At 46.5% G+C, this 17,684-nt stretch overlaps 1 protein-coding gene across 1 annotated transcript; it reads left to right on the top strand.

Moving 5' to 3' along the window:
• The first annotated feature begins 5,426 nt into the window (after positions 1 to 5,426).
• Positions 5,427 to 15,805, top strand: LOC129699275 (uncharacterized). Its single transcript, XM_055638923.1, has 4 exons — positions 5,427 to 5,633; positions 9,192 to 9,327; positions 12,890 to 13,071; positions 14,783 to 15,805. The coding sequence occupies exons 2-4, from the start codon at positions 9,244 to 9,246 to the stop codon at positions 14,946 to 14,948; spliced, it is 432 nt and encodes a 143-aa protein (XP_055494898.1). The 5' UTR covers positions 5,427 to 5,633; positions 9,192 to 9,243; the 3' UTR covers positions 14,949 to 15,805.
• The last annotated feature ends 1,879 nt before the right edge of the window (positions 15,806 to 17,684 follow it).

Raw genomic sequence — 17,684 nt, 5'->3', positions numbered from 1 at the left:
CACTTCGATCGCCGGAGCCGTGTCGAGTTGTGCGGAGCTGGTCCCGACATCCCACGGGGCTCCGAAAAACTGACACTGTCCAAAATATCTGCGCGGCAACGGCCTGCCGGCCCGCAGCCGCATTGAGGCCGTGCGCAGCGTCTCGACGGGCGTACGCAGCGCCTTGACGGTATACGCCTAGCGCGTGGCGTTGCGCGATGACGTCACCGCCCGGCTTAAGTCCAAATTCAGTCGGCCCGCGCCCTGCCCAGCTGATTGGGGAGTTTGATGTTGGGACAACTCCATACGGCTCCGCGGGTGGAAGTGGGACCGGCCCCGCGAGGCCGTACGCCTCAAGCCACCACGTTTGGTCGCGCTAGACGCATGCAGTCACATGCTGGTGGGACAGGTCACTCTCACACTCTCTCTCTCACATACTCACTCTCTCTCTCTCTCTCTCTCACACTCTCCCTCTCTCTATGCCACCACAAGACTAATTATGGGAAATGTGTTTGTCTCAGTGCTCGAGGAACTGCAAGCGGACAAACAAATAGGGGAACTGAAGCTTCTGGGAAGAAAAGAGTTTAAACTGCAGCTGTGCAAAAAACCCAGCGACAATTTCACTGGGCTGGATACAGAGGTAAGTTCAATGCAAGAACGCAAACAGATACCGCACGTTATAACAGGGGGGAATGATGTCCATTATTGACCATGGTGGGGTAAATTTTAGTTTAGCTTAGTTTAGAGATACAGCATGGAATCAGCAACCTTTGGCCCACTGAGTCCAGTGATCACCTGTACACTAGTTCTATCCAGCGTTGCCAACAAAATAAGGGACATATTCCCGACGGCAATTCATTGACCGACTGGGCCGTGTCTGGGTGAATGATGGGTTGTCCCGGGTGCTGGACTGCACACAAAGCCCAGTCGGTGGGCCAGCTGAGGAGTTTTGGCCCGGGCCAAAATTTACATAATTTCAGAATTTACATAAAGTTTAAATTCTCGTTCTCCTTGGATCTTTTTCCCGTGGATAATATTTGATTTTATGGTGTGTTTGTGAAAATAATCTCTCCTTAATGAATTGAATTGAATTGAATTGAATACATTTTATTAGTCAAGTATGTATACATACAAGGAATTTGCTTTGGTGCTTTGCTCGCAAGTAACCACATGATATACAGTAGACAATTAAAAATAAAACATCATCATTTAAACATGTGAGGAATTAAATAAAATACCAGAGCAAAAGGAACCAGATTTTTGGCTATTGAGTAGAGCAACTACTGTGGCAGCTTTGACGGTCCGGAGTCGCCTTCCAGAGGGAAATGATTCAAAGAGTTTATGGCTAGGGTGAGAGGGGTCAGAGATGATCTTGCCCACTCGCTTCCTGGTGCAGTTCATCAATGGGGGGAAGGTTGCAGCCAACAACCTTCTCAGCTGATCGGACGATTCGCTGCAGCCTCCAGATGTCGTGCTTGGTGGCTGAGCCAAACCAGACCATGATGGAGAAGGTGAGAACAGACTCTACGATGGGCGTGTAGAATTGGACCATCATTGCCTGTGGAAGATTGTGCTTCCTCAGCTGCCGCAGGAAGTACATCCTCTGTTGGGCCTTTTTGACTGTGGAGTCGATGGTGGCCCCCCATTTAAGGTCCTTGGAGATGATGGTTGCAAGGAACTTTAAAGACTCCACAGATGTGACTGTGGTGTTGTTGATGGTGAGTGGGGGGAGGGGGAGCTCTCCTAAAGTCTACTGCATTGGAAAGTCCAATGTCCGCAATGGGGTAGTAGTGAATCGAACAGTACCCTAGCTAATGGAAGGACCATTCAGAAGCCTGGTGACAGAGGGGACAAAGCTGTTCCTGAGTCTGGTGGTGCGCGCTTTCTGAGGACGGGAGCGGGGAAAACGAGGAATGACCGGGATGGCACGAGTCTTTGATTATGTTGCCTGCTTCTCTGAGGTAGTGGTAGGACTCTCTCTAACTTCTACAGGTGCACAGTAGAGAGAATGCTGACCGGTTGCATCGTGGCTTGGTTCGGCAACTTGAACGTCCAGGAGCGGAAAAGACTACAAAAAGTAGTAAACACTGCCCGGTCCATCACCGGCTCTGACCTCCCCACCATCGAGGGGATCTATCGCAGTCGCTGCCTCAAAAAGGCATCATCAAGGACCCACACCATCCTGGCCACACACTCATCTCCCCTCTACCTTCAGGTAGAAGGTACAGGAGCCTGAAGACTGCAACGTCCAGGTTCAGGAATAGCTACTTCCCCACAGCCATCAGGCTATTAAACTCAACTCAAACAAAATCTGAACTTTAATTAGCCTAGTGCACTTTATCTGTTTATTTATGTGTATATATACATATATTCAATGGTATATGGACACACTGATCTGTTCTGTATTCATGCCTGCTATATTCTGTTGTGCTGAAGCAAAGCAAGAATTTAATTGTCCCATCTGGGACACATGACAATAAACTCTCTTGAATCTTGAATGTAGTGTGAAGTGTAGATGGAGTCAATGGTGGGAGTCTGGTCTGTGTAACGCACCAGACTACATCTACAACTCTGAAATTTTGGGTGGATTTGTTCCCAAACCAAGCTGACCTGACCCTTGTGGCACCCAGATTCCTTATCATTTAATTGTAAATGCACACCTGGAGATCAATTATTTGTTTGGATCGGGTGTTTGCGCGGCGATTTAGATTTGGTCACGCTGTGCGTAACAGTCTCTGTGTCTTTAACGGATGGGGCAGGTCGAGGCACGAGTGGGAGATGGGTCTCCCCCTCCTGACCGAGCGCCAGAGCCTGCAAGGGTTCACCGCAAGTTTCCCCGAAGAGTTCAAACTTCACCGCAAGGTTCCCCGCAGAGTGGACACCAGAAGGAAGCGGAGACTGAAGAAAACGAGGCAAGTGGATGAAAGCAGCGTGCAATCATCACATATAGAGGCATAGAGTCACACACAGGCCCTTCGGACCAACTTGCCCACACCATAGAGACACATGTTGTGCCCACACCTGGCGTATTGTGTGCAGTTTTAGCTCCCTAATTTGAGGAGGGACATTCTTGCTATTGGGGGAGTGCAGCGTAGGTTTACAAGGTTAATTCCCGGGATGGCGGGACTGTCATATGCTGAGAGAATGGAGCAGCTGGGCGTGTACACTCTGGAGTTTAGAAGGATGAGAGGGCATCTCATTGAAACATATAAGATTGTTAAGGGCTTGGACACACTAGAGGCAGGAAACATGTTCCCGATGTTGGGGGGGTCCAGAACCAGGGGCCACAGTTTCAGAATAAGGAGGGGGTAAGCCATTTACGATGAGGAAACACTTTTTCTCACAGAGAGTGGTGAGTTAATGTGCGGGGATCGCTGGTCGGCGCGGACCCGGTGGGCCGAAGGGCCTTTTTCCACGCTGATTCGCTAAACTAAACTAAACTAAACCACTGATCCCCATACACAAGCACCATCCTACACACTAGGACACTTGGGGCGATTTCATTTTGTTTTAATATCAAAGCCAAATTGACTTACAAACCTACAGTATAGGACATTAGAGTGTGGGTGGAAACCGGAGCACACGGAGAAAATCCACGCGGTCACAGGGAGAACGTACAAACTCTGTACAGACAGCATGATAGTCAGCATTGAACCCGGGTCTGGGGTGCTGTAAGGGGTCTGTCCCACTTACATGATCTTTACAGGCGACTGCTGGTACCTGTCACAGGTCGCTGACATTTTCAACATGTTGAAAATTCAGCGGCAACCAGAAAGACGCTACGACTCTTTGGAGACCTCTAAACGACCATCGGAGGGAGGGAGACCACTCACGACCATACAAGCGATCCTTGGCGACATGTCGCGGGTGACCTCTCACGACCATAGGAGACCCCTCACCAGCAGACAGCAGATGTAGGTATGTTACAAAACCTACCTGAATCGTCATTGGGAATCTGCCCTCAGCCATGTCGGCGATTTTGGCGCTGTTTGGAGGGGGCGGGTTTAAAACGCGATTTTTACTAGGCTGTACTAATCGCACATGTTCAGCCTAGTAAATCATTAACGAAAAATCGCTGCAAGACCCGGTCGCAAAAGGTATTATTAGTTTTATAGGCCTCGATAATATAGTTATAATAGTTTTAAAATTACTCTCTGATTTCGCAACCTCTCGCAGCCCCAGGGTTTTATAAAGCAAACAATTAAAGGTATGTACCTTATTTTTACATTAAATGGGGCATATATATAACCCTGAATATCAAGTTATCTATAACGAATAGTTCATTTTGGGCTTTTTATATCCCGCAGTATTTTTCTCGGCATTTGAGGGCACTAATCCAGCGCTATGTCAACGTTCTAAACCAGCGCGTTCCACATGAACCCACTAGAAAGCCGATTTAAATGGGCATTTATTTACAGCAATTGAACACTAAATTCCTTCCATTTGGCCTATAAATTAATGTAAATTATATATAAAAATCATGTTATATTGTGAATTATTTGTGAATAATCTTTGGACACTTAGGCTATTTAAAAATGTTAATCTTTCCTTAAGAAATGGGCGTTTGACTATCCAAGATCACAGCTTTTTTGTAATGTCCATTGAAAATCAATAGGGAACAAGATGCTAATTTCCGAGTATGAAAATGGTCATAACTTTTTTAATACTTGAGATATGAAAGTGAATTTGGTGTCAAATTAAACTTATTGTTATGCTTTATCTGATGGGATAAATTGCAGACTTGATTTTTTAAATCTCAAAATTTTGTAACATTGCTACTGTATGGCCTCCGTGAGAGGTCTCCAAAGAGTCGTGGCATCTCTCTGGTCGCCGCTGAATTTTCAACATGTTGAAAATTTCGGCGACCTATGACGGGTGCCGGCAGTCGCCTGTAAAGATCGCGTAAGTGGGACAGGCCCTTAAGGCAGTAACTCCACCACTGCGCCTTTGTGTCACCACGAATTTTGCAATAAATCTTAAATGGTCTTGAACACACACAGTCTTTTTTCTCTCAGGAGAGGGGATGCAAAAAACAGAGCACATCGTTTTAAGGTGGGAGGGCAAAGGTTTAATAGGACTCTGAGGAGCAACGTTATAATAGTAATCCTCCCATCCCCCTCCCCTCCTCCCCCATCGCCCCCCACTGCCCTCCTTCCCCACCCCCCCTCCCCTCCTCCCCCCCCACTCCCCTCCTCCCCCCCCCCCCTCCCTCCCACTCCCCTCCTCCCCCCCCCACTCCCCACCCACTCCCCCCCCCACTCCACTCCACCCCCACTCCCCCTCCTCCCCCCCCCACTCTCCTCCTCCTCCCACCCCCTCCCACTGCCATACCCTCCTCCTCCTCCCACTGCCCTACCCCTCCTCCCGCCCCCCCTCCTCTCGCCCCCCCACACCCTCCCCCTCCCTGTGTCCGTCATTGCAATGGTTTACTGAACTCAGTTGAGGGACCATTGTGGTGTGACTCTACAAAGATTTCTTTCTGTTCAGATTGCAGGGCTTCGGAAACGTTTCTTCTCGCTACAGCAAGAGACAGCAGGCTTGTTCGCGGAGCGGGCGTTCCCAACAAACCCACGGCCTGACCTTAAGGGCTGCGAGCAGAAAGAACAGTTAATCCAGCACTTAGAACTGGCACAGCAAGTCCTTGATAATAATAGGTATTAGATTACTGGCACATGGTATGTTACACAGAGAAACATCGAAAATAGGCGCAGTAGTAGGCCATTTGGCCGTTCGAGCCAGCACCGCCATTCAATATCATCACCTTCTCCCCATATCCCCTGAGCCCTATTTAGCTCTCTCTTGAAAGCATCCAGATAACCGGCCTCCACCGCCCTCTGAGGCAGAGAATTCCACAGACTCACCACTCTCTGTGAGAAAAAGTGTTTCCTCGTCTCCGTTCTAAATGGCTTACTCCTTATTCTTAAACTGTGGCCATGATCGCATTGAATGGCGGTGCTGGCTCGAAGGGCCGAATGGCCTACTCCTGCACCTATTGTCTATTGTCTATTGTTAGAGTGTGAATGTGTGATCGATGGTCGGCATGGACTCGGTGGATTGATGGCCCTGTTTCCATGCAGTATATCTAAACTATACGGAACTAAACCTAGAAACATAGAGAATAGGTGCAGGAGTAGGCCATTCGGCCCTTCGAGCCTGCACCGCCATTCAATATGATCATGGCTGATCATCCAACTCAGTATCCCGTACCTGCCTTCTCTCCATACCCCCTGATCCCTTTAGCCACAAGGGCCACATCTAACTCCCTCTTAAATATAGCAATAGTATATAAAACTATACCATCGATAAAAGATTATCGTTCAGAAAATATGTGGCATTATTTATCCTAACATCTAAATGGGGGACAAGCGGTAGCAAGTGTAAAATTAATATCAGTATTAACGAGTTAGTTTGTGAACCGCATTAAGATGCGATGATTGACAGGATTATTCATTAACGATGCAGAATGATTATTAAATCCATTACTCATGGATGAGCTGTTAAAACAAGTTTCCAGGATTGAATAGATTTGATTAATTTAACTGGAACACACAGTGAATTATGCGATCCAAGCAAATGGGATAACCTGCTGAATTAATGCCATATGGCGACTGGATCAGTCTGCCTGAAGGAATTCCCTAGGCCTGGCAAATTCAAATCAGTGCGACTTACTTTGAGCGAAAAGCCCGTCTCCCATTAAGAGACTTCACTGTGTAAATGGGAAGAGCAAGGGACGAGCCTCACGTGGGCACGGCATGTCGGCGTTAATCTTACTCAGTCACGATTCCTAGCGGTTAGATCAACTGAAGCCAGAAGTGAGCGATGGAAAGGCAAATGATTACCACTGTACTGTGACAAGCGTGAAGCATTTCCTTTATGCCACATCGTGCCTTCAGCCTCTCTCCATCACGTCAATAAAGCGTTACAAGTCAGATGCACGCAGAGGAAATAAAAATGAGGAGACGCTGGCAAACGTTGCCTGGGATCCATACGTAGAGAGAGAGAGGAGAGAGAGAGAGAGAATTTAAGGTACACAAAAATGCTGGAGAAACTCAGCGGGTGCAGCAGCATCTGTGGAGTGAAGGAAATAGGCAGCATTTCTGGCTGAAATCCTTCTTCAGAATTTAAGGCTCTGGTCAGGCTGCATTTGGAGTATTGTGAGCAATTTTGGGCCCCTTATCTAAGGAAGGATGTGCTGGCACTGGAGAGGGTTTCTGGATTTTCTCCCCATTTAGAAAATAGTCTACGCCTTTATTCCTACTACCAAAATGCACGACTCAAGAGTGAAGAGAGTTTTATTGTCATGTGTCCCAGATAGGACAATGAAATTCTTACTTGCTGCAGCACCACAGAATATGTAAACATAGTACACAACGGTAGATACAAGTCCAGGGTGTTTATAGACCATAGACCATATATATATACACATAAATAAACAGATAATGTGCACTAGTAATAATAGGCTGTTATTGTTCAGTGTTTATTTGATGTGTTTAATAGCCTGATGGCTGTGGGGAAGTAGCTGTTCCTGAACCTGGATGTTACAGATTTCAGGCTCCTGTACTTTGCTCCACACTTTGTTACACTATACTCCACACTTTGCTACACTATATTCCATCTGCCACTTCTCTGCCCACTCTCCCAACCAGCCCAAGTCCTTCTGCAGAGTCCCTGCATTCTCTACACTATCTGCCCCTCCACCTATTTTCGTATCATCCGCAAACCTGTCCACAAAGCCTTCAATCCCCTCGTCCAAATCAATAATATACAACGTGAAGAGCAGCGGCCCCAACACCGAGCCCTGTGGAACTCCGCTAGTCACTGGCAGCTTTATTGCCAGTCTTTGCCTTCTGCCATCCAGCCAACCTGCTATCCATGTTGGTTAGTATCTGCCCTTTGATACTGTGGGCTCTCATCTTCCTTAGCAGCCTCTCATGTGTGGCACCTTATTAAAGGCTTTCTGAATATCTAGGTATACAACATCTACTGACTCTCCTTTGTCTGTCCTGCTATTTACTTCTTCAAAGAATCCCAGCAAATTCGTCAAGCAAGCCCTCCCCTTCACAAAGCCAAGCTGACCGGACTAATTTATTGAGAACTTCTGAGCATTCCGTAACCTCATCCTTTATAGGCGTCAAATTGGGAAAAGGGGAAGTACAACGGGATCTGGGGGTCCTTGTACATCAGTCTATGAAAGTAAGCATGCAGGTACAGCAGGCAGTGAAGAAAGCGAATGGCATGTTGGCCTTTATAACAAGAGGAATCAAATATAGGAGCAAAGAGGTCCTTCTGCAGTTGTGCAGAGCCCTAGTGAGACCACACCTGGAGTATTGCATGCAATTTTGGTCCCCTAATTTGAGGAAGGACATTCTTGCTATTGAGGGAGTGCAGCGTAGGTTTACAAGGTTAATTCCCGGGATGGCGGGACTGTCGTATGCTGAGAGAATGGAGCAGCTGGGCTTGTACGCTCTGGAGTTTAGAAGGATGAGAGGGGATCTCATTGAAACATATTAGATTGTTACGGGCTTGGACACGCTAGAGGCAGGAAACATGTTTCCGATGTTGGGGGAGTCCAGAACCAGGGGCCACAGTTTAAGAATAAGGAGTAAGCCATTTAGAATGGAGACGAGGAAACACTTTTTCTCACACAGAGTGGTGAGTCTGTGGAATTCTCTGCCTCAGAGGGCAGTAGAGGCGGATTCTCTGGATGCTTTCAAGAGGGAGCTAGATAGGGCTCTTAAAAATAGCGGAGTCAGGGGATATGGGGAGATCACTGTGATCATGGCTGATCATCCACAATCAGTACCCTGTTCCTGCCTTCTCAAGCCCAGTCGCTCCATTCTCTCAGCATATGACAGTCCCGCCATCCCGGGAATTAACCTCGTGAACCTACGCTGTCCTAATCCGAAACATCACCTGTCAATGTCCTCCGGAGATGCTGCCTGGCCCACTGAGTTACTCCAGCACTTTGTGTTCTGCGCAAGGTTCCGGCATCTGCAGTTCCTTGTGTCTCCAATTTCCCTTTATGCCCTCGACTCAGAAAAGATCTGGCTGATCAAACCTGAAATCCAGGAGATACCCTGGACTATTGACGGCAGCACAGGTGTACATCTGGACAACCTGTAACTTTGTGAAGCAGCATGGTGGTCCTGATTATGCTGCTACTGCTCTCAACCAGTGCTGACTAATGATGCTGCTTGTATCTTCATTTTAAGTTATAGCTCCACGGACAAAAATCTCCTGGAGCTCTTGGACTTGGACTATCGGATGTTGAAGGAAAGGATCCATACCTTTCACCGAAAGCAGCCACTAACAGCCTGGAACAGTCTTCAAGAGTTCCAGCATGGCCAGGTAGATTCCAAATCACTGAATATGTTGCCCTTCCTGTAAAGGTGATTTGAGAATATGGCCCCTTTGAATAATGATGAATGAATGAATGTATGAATGAATGAATGAATGAATGTTTGAATGTATGAATGAATGATTGAATGAATGAATGATTGAATGATTGAATGAATGATTGACTGAATGAATGAATGAATGAATGAATGATTGACTGAATGAATGAATGATGAATGAATGAATGAATGAATGATTGATGAATGATTGACTGAATGAATGAATGATACTGAATGAATGAATGATGAATGATGAATGAATGAATGAATGAATGATTGACTGAATTATTGAATGAATGAATGGATGATTGAATGAATGAATGAATGAATGAATGAATGAATGATGAATGATGAATGATGATGATGAATGAATGAATGAATGAATGAATGAATGAATGAATGATGAATGCATGCATGAATGAATGAATGAGTGATGAGTGAATGAATGAAGGAATGAATGCTTTATCACATGTGATGTGTCACAGTGAAATTCTTTCTTTTGCATACCAAGATTCAAGATTCAAGAGATTTTATTGACAATGAAATTCTTGCTTTGCTTCAGCACAACAGAATATAGTAGGCATAAATACCATACATAAAGTATATCAATAGACAATAGACAATAGGTGCAGGAGGAGGCCATTCGGCCCTTCGAGCCAGGACCACCATTCAATGGGATCATGGTTGATCATCCACAATCAGTACCCCGTTCCTGTCTTCTCCCCATTGACTCCACTAGCCCATAGCGCACTGTCTAACTCTCTCTTAAATCCATCCAGTGATTTGGCCTCCACTGCCCTCTGTGGCAGGGAATTCCACGACTAACTCAGGGGAATTTGTGAATAACTGGGGAATGTGGAACAGGCCGTTAAGTCACTGTAGTGGCACCCTCTATGTGGTGACATGGAACCAGGGGCCACAGTTTAAGAATAAGGGGTAAGCTATTTAGAACGGAGACTCTCTAGATAAGCACTTATCTAAGACTCTTAAATGGATATGCAGGGAATGAAGTCATACGGAACCTCGTGCAAGAAGAGGAGATTAGTTTAACTTGACATAATCTAGTATTTGCAGGAACTATGCATCATAGATAGCACCTGCAGATAGTATCTACCTGCACACAATACACAGGTAATATCTATCAAGATAGTACATACAGGTAGTATGACAACGTTTATGAAACACTTAGACAGGTACATGGATTGGACAGGTTTAGAGGGATATGGACCAAACGCAGGCAGGTGGGACTAGTGTAGACGGGGCATGTTGGTCGGTGTGAGCAAGTTGTGATGAAGGGCCTATATCCATGCTGTATGGCTCTACTTTGTCCAGCACGGACATTGTGGGCAGAAGGGCCTGTTCCTGTTATATGTTCCATGACAAACTGTTTGTGCTGCTTTTCAGAAACATGGTTAAAGCCCTTGTCCCACTTTCCCGAGTTAGTCCCGAATTCTCCCCAGTTTTCCCCTTTGATTCAAACTCGGAGATGCCAGCCGTAGGTACTCGGGGCTAATTATTTTACTCGTGGGCATTTTTCAACATGCTGAAAAAACGTCCCGACTTACCTGATGCCCCGAGTACCAACGGCTGGCATAACGAGCCGCTACGATATATCTAGCGCCTCCTACGGCCTCGCTACTGACTCGCTACGGACATTCTCCGAGTTTGAATCAAGGGGAAAACTCGGGAGAATTCGTGAATAACTCGGGAAAATAGGACAGGGGCTTAAAAGATTTCTCCAAAGTCCCACGCGTTATAATATCAATGAACAGGAGGACTGTATATCTGCAGTGGAACCACTTTGTTTCATTAATATTCCATGCCCACTTTGTGAGCTGCCAAGAGAACCAGGCTTGAACATGTGGAAACACTTTGTTATGCAGTGAGTTTGTTGTGATCTGGAATGTACTGCCCGAAGGGATGGAAAAATTAGATTCGGCAAGAACTTTTTTTCAAAGGGAACTGGATAAATTCTCAAAGAGGAACAAAATTAGGGGCAACAAGGTGGCGCAGCGGTAGAGTTGCAGTCTCGCAGCGCCAGAGAGCCAGGGTTCAACCCTGAATATGGGTGCTGTCTGTACGGAGTTTGCATGTTCTACCTGTGACTTGTGTGGGTTTTCCCCAGGTGCTCCAGTTTCTTCCCACACTCCAGGTTTGTAGGTTAGACAAAAATGCTGGAGAAACTCAGCGGGTGAGGCAGCATCTATGGAGCGAAGGAGATGGAGAAGGGTCTCGGCCCGAAACGTCACCTATTCCTTCGCTCCATAGGTGCTGCCTCACCCGCTGAGTTTCTCCAGCATTTTTGTCTACCTTCGATTTTCCAGCATCTGCAGTTCCTTCTTAAATAAAGGTTTGTAGGTTAATTGGCTTCTGTAAAATTGTAAATGGCCTCTGGTGCGTAGGATAATGCTAGTGAACGGGATGATCGCTGGTCAACGCGGACTTGGTGGGCCGAAGGGCCTGTTTCCAGACTGTATCTCTAAAACTAAAGGTTGAAAGAAGTTGGAAAGCTTATCTGAGGGAGCACCAAATAATACTGGGGTGGCCATCTGCTGTCAAACTCCTGTAATGCATAAAAGAATCGGGTGAATGTTTGCTTGTGCCTGTGAGTAGGCTGGGGCCCTGCCTCCCACTCCGTCATGCGTTACACTCTCCCCGCACACTAACACTATCCTACACACACTAGGAGCAATTTACAATTTACTGAAGCCTATTAGGGGCTCTTGAGGGAGTGCAGCGTAGGTTTACAAGGTTAATTCCCGGGATGGCGGGACTGTCATATGTTGATAGAACGGAGCGGCTGGGCTTGTACACACTGGAGTTTAGAAGGATGAGAGGGTATCTTATTGAAACATACAAGATTATTAAGGGCTTGGACTCGCTAGAGGCAGGAAACATGTTCCCGATGTGGGGGGAGTCCAGAAACAGGGGCCACAGTTTAAGAATAAGGGGTAAGCCATTTAGAACGGAGATGAGGAAACACTTTTTCACACGGAGAGTTGTGAGTCTGTGGAATTCTCTGCCTCAGAGGGCGGTGGAGGCCAGTTCTCTGGATACTTTCAAGAGTGAGTTAGATAAGGCTCTTGAAGGTATTGGAGTCTAGGGATATGGGGAGAAGGCAGGAACGGGGTACTGATTGTGACTGATTAGCCATGATCACATTGAAGGGCTTGAAGGGCCGAATGGCCTACTCCTGCACCTATTGTCTATTGTCTATTAACCGACACACCTGCATGTTTTTGGAGTGTGGGAGGAAACCGGAGCACCCGGAGAAAACCCACGCAGGTCACAGGGAGAACGTGCAAACTCCATACAGACAGCACCCGTGGTCATGATCGAAGCCGGGTCTCTGTCTCTTTAAGGCAGCAACGCCACCGCTTCACCACTGTGCCGCCCTAATTTCACCGTGATATGTTGTTCGAAATCTGCTTTTGTTTCTCGTGAAGGTTTGCATTTCCTTGTTACCGGAGAATGGTGGCACGTGGAACTCATGACATATGCGCATGTGTTTGCAGGCAAACAGCAACTGGCAATCAGTGACGTTGTCACAGCTCATTGCGCCCCATTCCACCGCTGTGCTGGTGAGAGTGCAGCTAACCGCAAGACCAGATGGGTACGGGTTCACTGTGAAATGGAGTGGGGATCATGGCCTGCAGATCGAGACTGCAGAGAACACAGGTCTCCAGCCTAATGATAGGTAATCACATTCACACTAATTCAACATCGAAAATGTTGCAGATGCAGATCAGTGGGTATTTTAAAGGCAGAGATAAATAGATTTGTGACTAGTACGGGTGTCAGGGGTTATGGGGATAAACAGATAGTATTAAAAACACCCAACATGACCAGCAGCGTATATGTAACCCCACTTTTTAAGAAGGGAGGGATGAAATGGGGAATTACAGACCAGTTATTCTAACATCGGTAGTGGGGAAACTGCTAGAGTCAGTTATTAAAGATGGGATAGCAGCACATTTGGAAAGTGGTGAAATCATTGGACAGAGTCAGCATGGATTTACGAAAGGTAAATCATGTCTGACGAATCTTATAGAATTTTTCGAGGATGTAACTAGTAGCGTGGATAGGGGAGAACCAGTGGATGTGGTGTATCTGGACTTCCAGAAGGCTTTCGACAAGGTCCCACATAAGAGATTAGTATACAAACTTAAAGCACAAGGCATTGGGGGTTCAGTATTGATGTGGATAGAGAACTGGCTGGCAAACAGGAAGCAAAGAGTAGGAGTAAACGGGTCCTTTTCACAATGGCAGGCAGTGACTAGTGGGGTACCCCAAGGCTCAGTACTGGGACCCCAGCTATTTACAATATATATTAATGATCTGGATGAGGGAATTGAAGGCAATATCTCCAAGTTTGCGGATGACACTAAGCTGGGGGGCAGTGTTAGCTGTGAGGAGGATGCTAGGAGACTGCAGGGTGACTTGGATAGGCTGGGTGAGTGGGCAAATGTTTGGCAGATGCAGTATAATGTGGATAAATGTGAGGTTATCCATTTTGGTGGCAAAAACAGGAAAGCAGACTATTATCTAAATGGTGGCCGATTGGGAAAGGGGGAGATGCAGCGAGACCTGGGTGTCATGGTACACCAGTCATTGAAGGTAGGCATGCAGGTGCAGCTGGCAGTAAAGAAAGCGAATAGTATGTTAGCTTTCATAGCAAGAGGATTTGAGTATAGGAGCAGGGAGGTTCTACTGCAGTTGTACAGGGTCTTGGTGAGACCACACCTGGAGTATTGCGTACAGTTTTGGTCTCCAAATCTGAGGAAGGACATTATTGCCATAGAGGGAGTGCAGAGACGGTTCACCAGACTGATTCCTGGGATGTCAGGACTGTCTTATGAAGAAAGACTGGATAGACTTGGTTTATACTCTCTAGAATTTAGAAGATTGAGAGGGGATCTTATAGAAACTTACAAAATTCTTAAGGGGTTGGACAGGCTAGATGCAGGAAGATTGTTCCCGATGTTAGGGAAGTCCAGGACAAAGGGTCACAGCTTAAGGATAAAGGGGAAATCCTTTAAAACCGAGATGAGAAGAACTTTTTTCACACAGAGAGTGGTGAATCTCTGGAACTCTCTGCCACAGAGGGTAGTTGAGGCCAGTTCATTGGCTATATTTAAGAGGGAGTTAGATGTGGCCCTTGTGGCTAAGGGGATCAGGGGATATGGAGAGAAGGCAGGTACGGGATACTGAGTTGGATGATCAGCCATGATCATATTGAATGGCGGTGCAGGCTCGAAGGGCCGAATGGCCTACTCCTGCACCTAATTTCTATGTTTCTATGAAACGTCACCCATTCCTTCTCTCTAGAGATGCTGCCTGTCCTGCTGAGTTACTCCAGCATTTTGTGTCTACCTTCACTATTTTGTTTATTCTCGTTTTCCTTGCAGGCTCATAGAAGTGAATGGGATCTGTGTCCTGAGTGCATTGGAAGATGAGCTCGAGTCATATCTTACCACCCCGACTGCACAAATTTTGGCACTGCGCAATCCTGCTCCCCAAAACCCGGGAAGTCTCAACCAGGGTGAAACAGATGATGTGCCAAAACTTGATTAGATTCTTGAATAATGGCCACACGATGGCGCAACGGTAGAGTTGCTGCCTTACAATGTCAGAGACCCGGCTTAGATCTTGAGTACGGGTGCTGTCTGTACAGAGTTTGTACTCTCCCTGCACCACCAGGTGGCGCTCATAATGGCCGCCTCGCCAGCAGTCTGTCTTGTTATTCTGTTTTTATTATTTACTAGACTAAGTGGGACCCGTTGGGTCCCAGCTTCACACGGGAGGGCTGGTCCCCCCCAACGCAATATTCCACCTCTCCACCAATTCAAGCTTCAAGCCGCGGGTGAGGCGCGGACTTACCATCTCGGAGCCTGGGATGGCAGTGCAGTCTCGAAGGGCCGAATGGCCTACTCCTGCACCTATTTTCTATGTTTTGTTGCTTTTTACTGTTATGACTGCATGGTAAAATCATTTCACTGCACCTTATGGTGCATGTGGCAAATACATTCGAACTTGAACTTAAACCCTTTCATTGAGATGGGCTAATCGGTGTAAAGGAACCAAAACTGTCCAAAGCTGCAGATGCTGGCTTAGACTGAAGAAAAAAGTGCTGGAGTAGCACTCTGGAGAACATGGATATGTGACGTTGCAGTTCGGGTCCCAACTTCAGACTCAGACTCAAAACTGTCTCAGCCATTGCAAAAAGCCTACCAAGGGCCATAGAGAGATGCCTGGAAACAGACCCTTTGACCCACCAAGTACACATCAACTTTCAACCGTTTCCATTTTTTAAATCATCCCATGTTCCTAATTTAGTTACAATTCCACCGGTTGGTGCTTCGATGGCATCCTCGCCTACAGTCTGTCGGCCCTTCTCACTTTTTTGTTATTTTTAATGTGTTTAAAAGTATGTGTTAATGTTCTCTGGTTTGTTTTATGTGGGGGGTGGGGGGTCGGGAGGAAACGTTTCTTCAATCTCTTACCTTGGCGGAGATGGAATTGTTTTCCGGATCATATCTCCGGTCGCTCTGCGGCCTAACATCGTGGAGCTGGAGGCCTCGCTCGGGACGGACTTTGAGCCCCACCGCGGGGACGTGGACTTACCATCGGAGCCCATCCCTTGCCTGGGATCGACGCTCCAACCTACTTTAACATCATGAAGCTCGCAGTCTCGGGTAAGAGACCGACATCGGGAAACTCCAAAAGCCACACAACGTTCGACTAGCCCCGACCCGGGGGTAGATCGCCCGGCTCGGAGGAGGTGAGATTCCCCCTCCCCCTCGATATAGGATCTCCTCGACGAGGAGGCCTGCCGCTGGCTACGGGAGTAAGATCGTCCTGTCAACAGAAAGTTAGATGCCCCCGACCACTAGAGGACAAAGAATGGAGAGATTGAACTCTTTTTCACCTTCCATCACAGTGAGGAATGTGGAGGAGTCACTGTGGTGGATGTTCATGTTAAAATGTATTTTGTGTGTTATGGTGCTTTTTATTGGTATGACTGTACGACAAATCAAATTCCTCGTATGTTGCAGAACATACTTGGCTAATATAATAAACTATGATTTATGGTTATGAAATTAGTGATCAATTAACCTACCAACACACACACACATCTTTGGGCTGTAGGAGGAGATCAGAGCACCCAGAGGAAACCCGGTTGTGGTCATGATTAAACATTGCTTAGAAGCAACAACATTCGTGTCTCATTTTAAAATCTTCCATGAATTCTTTTTGTGGATGGGAAATTAAAGCTATTAGTTATTAAATTTAATATCAAGAATTGGAAATATATTGGAGAGATTAAGGAATTTGGCTGTAATATTGCATCAGGCAGTGAAAGTGCCCAGAAAAACCAAGTCGGACATGATGACAGAAACAAAAACCCTCTTTTAAAACAGGGAGTCGCAGTAGAATTGCTGCCTCATAGCACCAGACTCGGGTTCAATCCTGACTAAGGGTGCTGTATGTACAGACTTTGTACGTTCTCTCTGTGACAACGTGGGTTTCCTCTGGGTGCTCCGGTTTCCTCCCACACTCCAAAGACGTACAGGTTTGTAGGTTAATTGGCTTTGGTAAAATTGTAAATTTTCACTAGTGCATGGGGATCGCTGGTCGGAGTGGGCTTGGCGGGCTGAAGGGCCGGTTTCTCCACTCTATCACCAAAGTATCTGCTATGGAACATTATCATTTGATGCTTCAACCTCAGAACCGACGTGACCTTTGTCCAAACTTTAAATCATTGCTTGTGGATTTACCAGTCGAGCACAGACTCGTTTAATACTCTAAGCAGCACAATGCAAAAGACATCTAGAGGGGGGAAAAACACTCGGGAAGTCGATAATTATCACAGCTTTTGCCAGCCACCATGAAGGAGTTCAAGGTCATAATTGATCCTTGACAGGATTTTCACAGTGCTTATGTTAAGCAGAAGGAACTTCACAGTTCATTTCCAGATGAAGGGTTTCATTGCAAGTTCAAAGCAAGCTGAAACCTTACAGATAACAGCAGGAAGGCAACACACGGAATTGGACCACGGCTGGAGCTTTGCAGCACAACCGAGGTGACGGCAAACTCGGGAAAAACCTTTGCAAGAGATATTGGGACAGTAATGAATACAGTGGTTTAGAATAAGGAAGTTCTTTTAGGAAAGAGATGAGGAGGAATTTCTTTAGTCAGAGGGTGGTGAATCTGTGAAATTTGTTGCTGTGGCGACCAAGTCAATGGATATTTTTAAAGCATAGATAGATGGATTATTGATTAGTATGGGTTTCAGGGGTTATGGGGAGG

The sequence above is a fragment of the Leucoraja erinacea genome, chromosome 8 (genome assembly GCF_028641065.1).
Source record: "Leucoraja erinacea ecotype New England chromosome 8, Leri_hhj_1, whole genome shotgun sequence".
Classification (NCBI taxonomy): domain Eukaryota; kingdom Metazoa; phylum Chordata; class Chondrichthyes; order Rajiformes; family Rajidae; genus Leucoraja; species Leucoraja erinaceus.
The sequence above is the reverse complement of the archived record's forward strand: the minus strand, read 5'-3'. Positions and strand labels throughout refer to the sequence as shown.

What these genes read in the sequence shown, in the direction of transcription:
- LOC129699275 (XM_055638923.1), top strand. Translation starts at nt 9,244, where the DNA reads ATGTTGAAGGAAAGGATCCATACCTTTCACCGAAAGCAGCCACTAACA. An exon ending in AAGAGTTCCAGCATGGCCAG is followed by an intron (nt 9,328 to 12,889) that starts GTAGATTCCAAA and finishes ATGTGTTTGCAG; the next exon opens with GCAAACAGCAACTGGCAATC. An exon ending in GGTCTCCAGCCTAATGATAG is followed by an intron (nt 13,072 to 14,782) that starts GTAATCACATTC and finishes TTTTCCTTGCAG; the next exon opens with GCTCATAGAAGTGAATGGGA.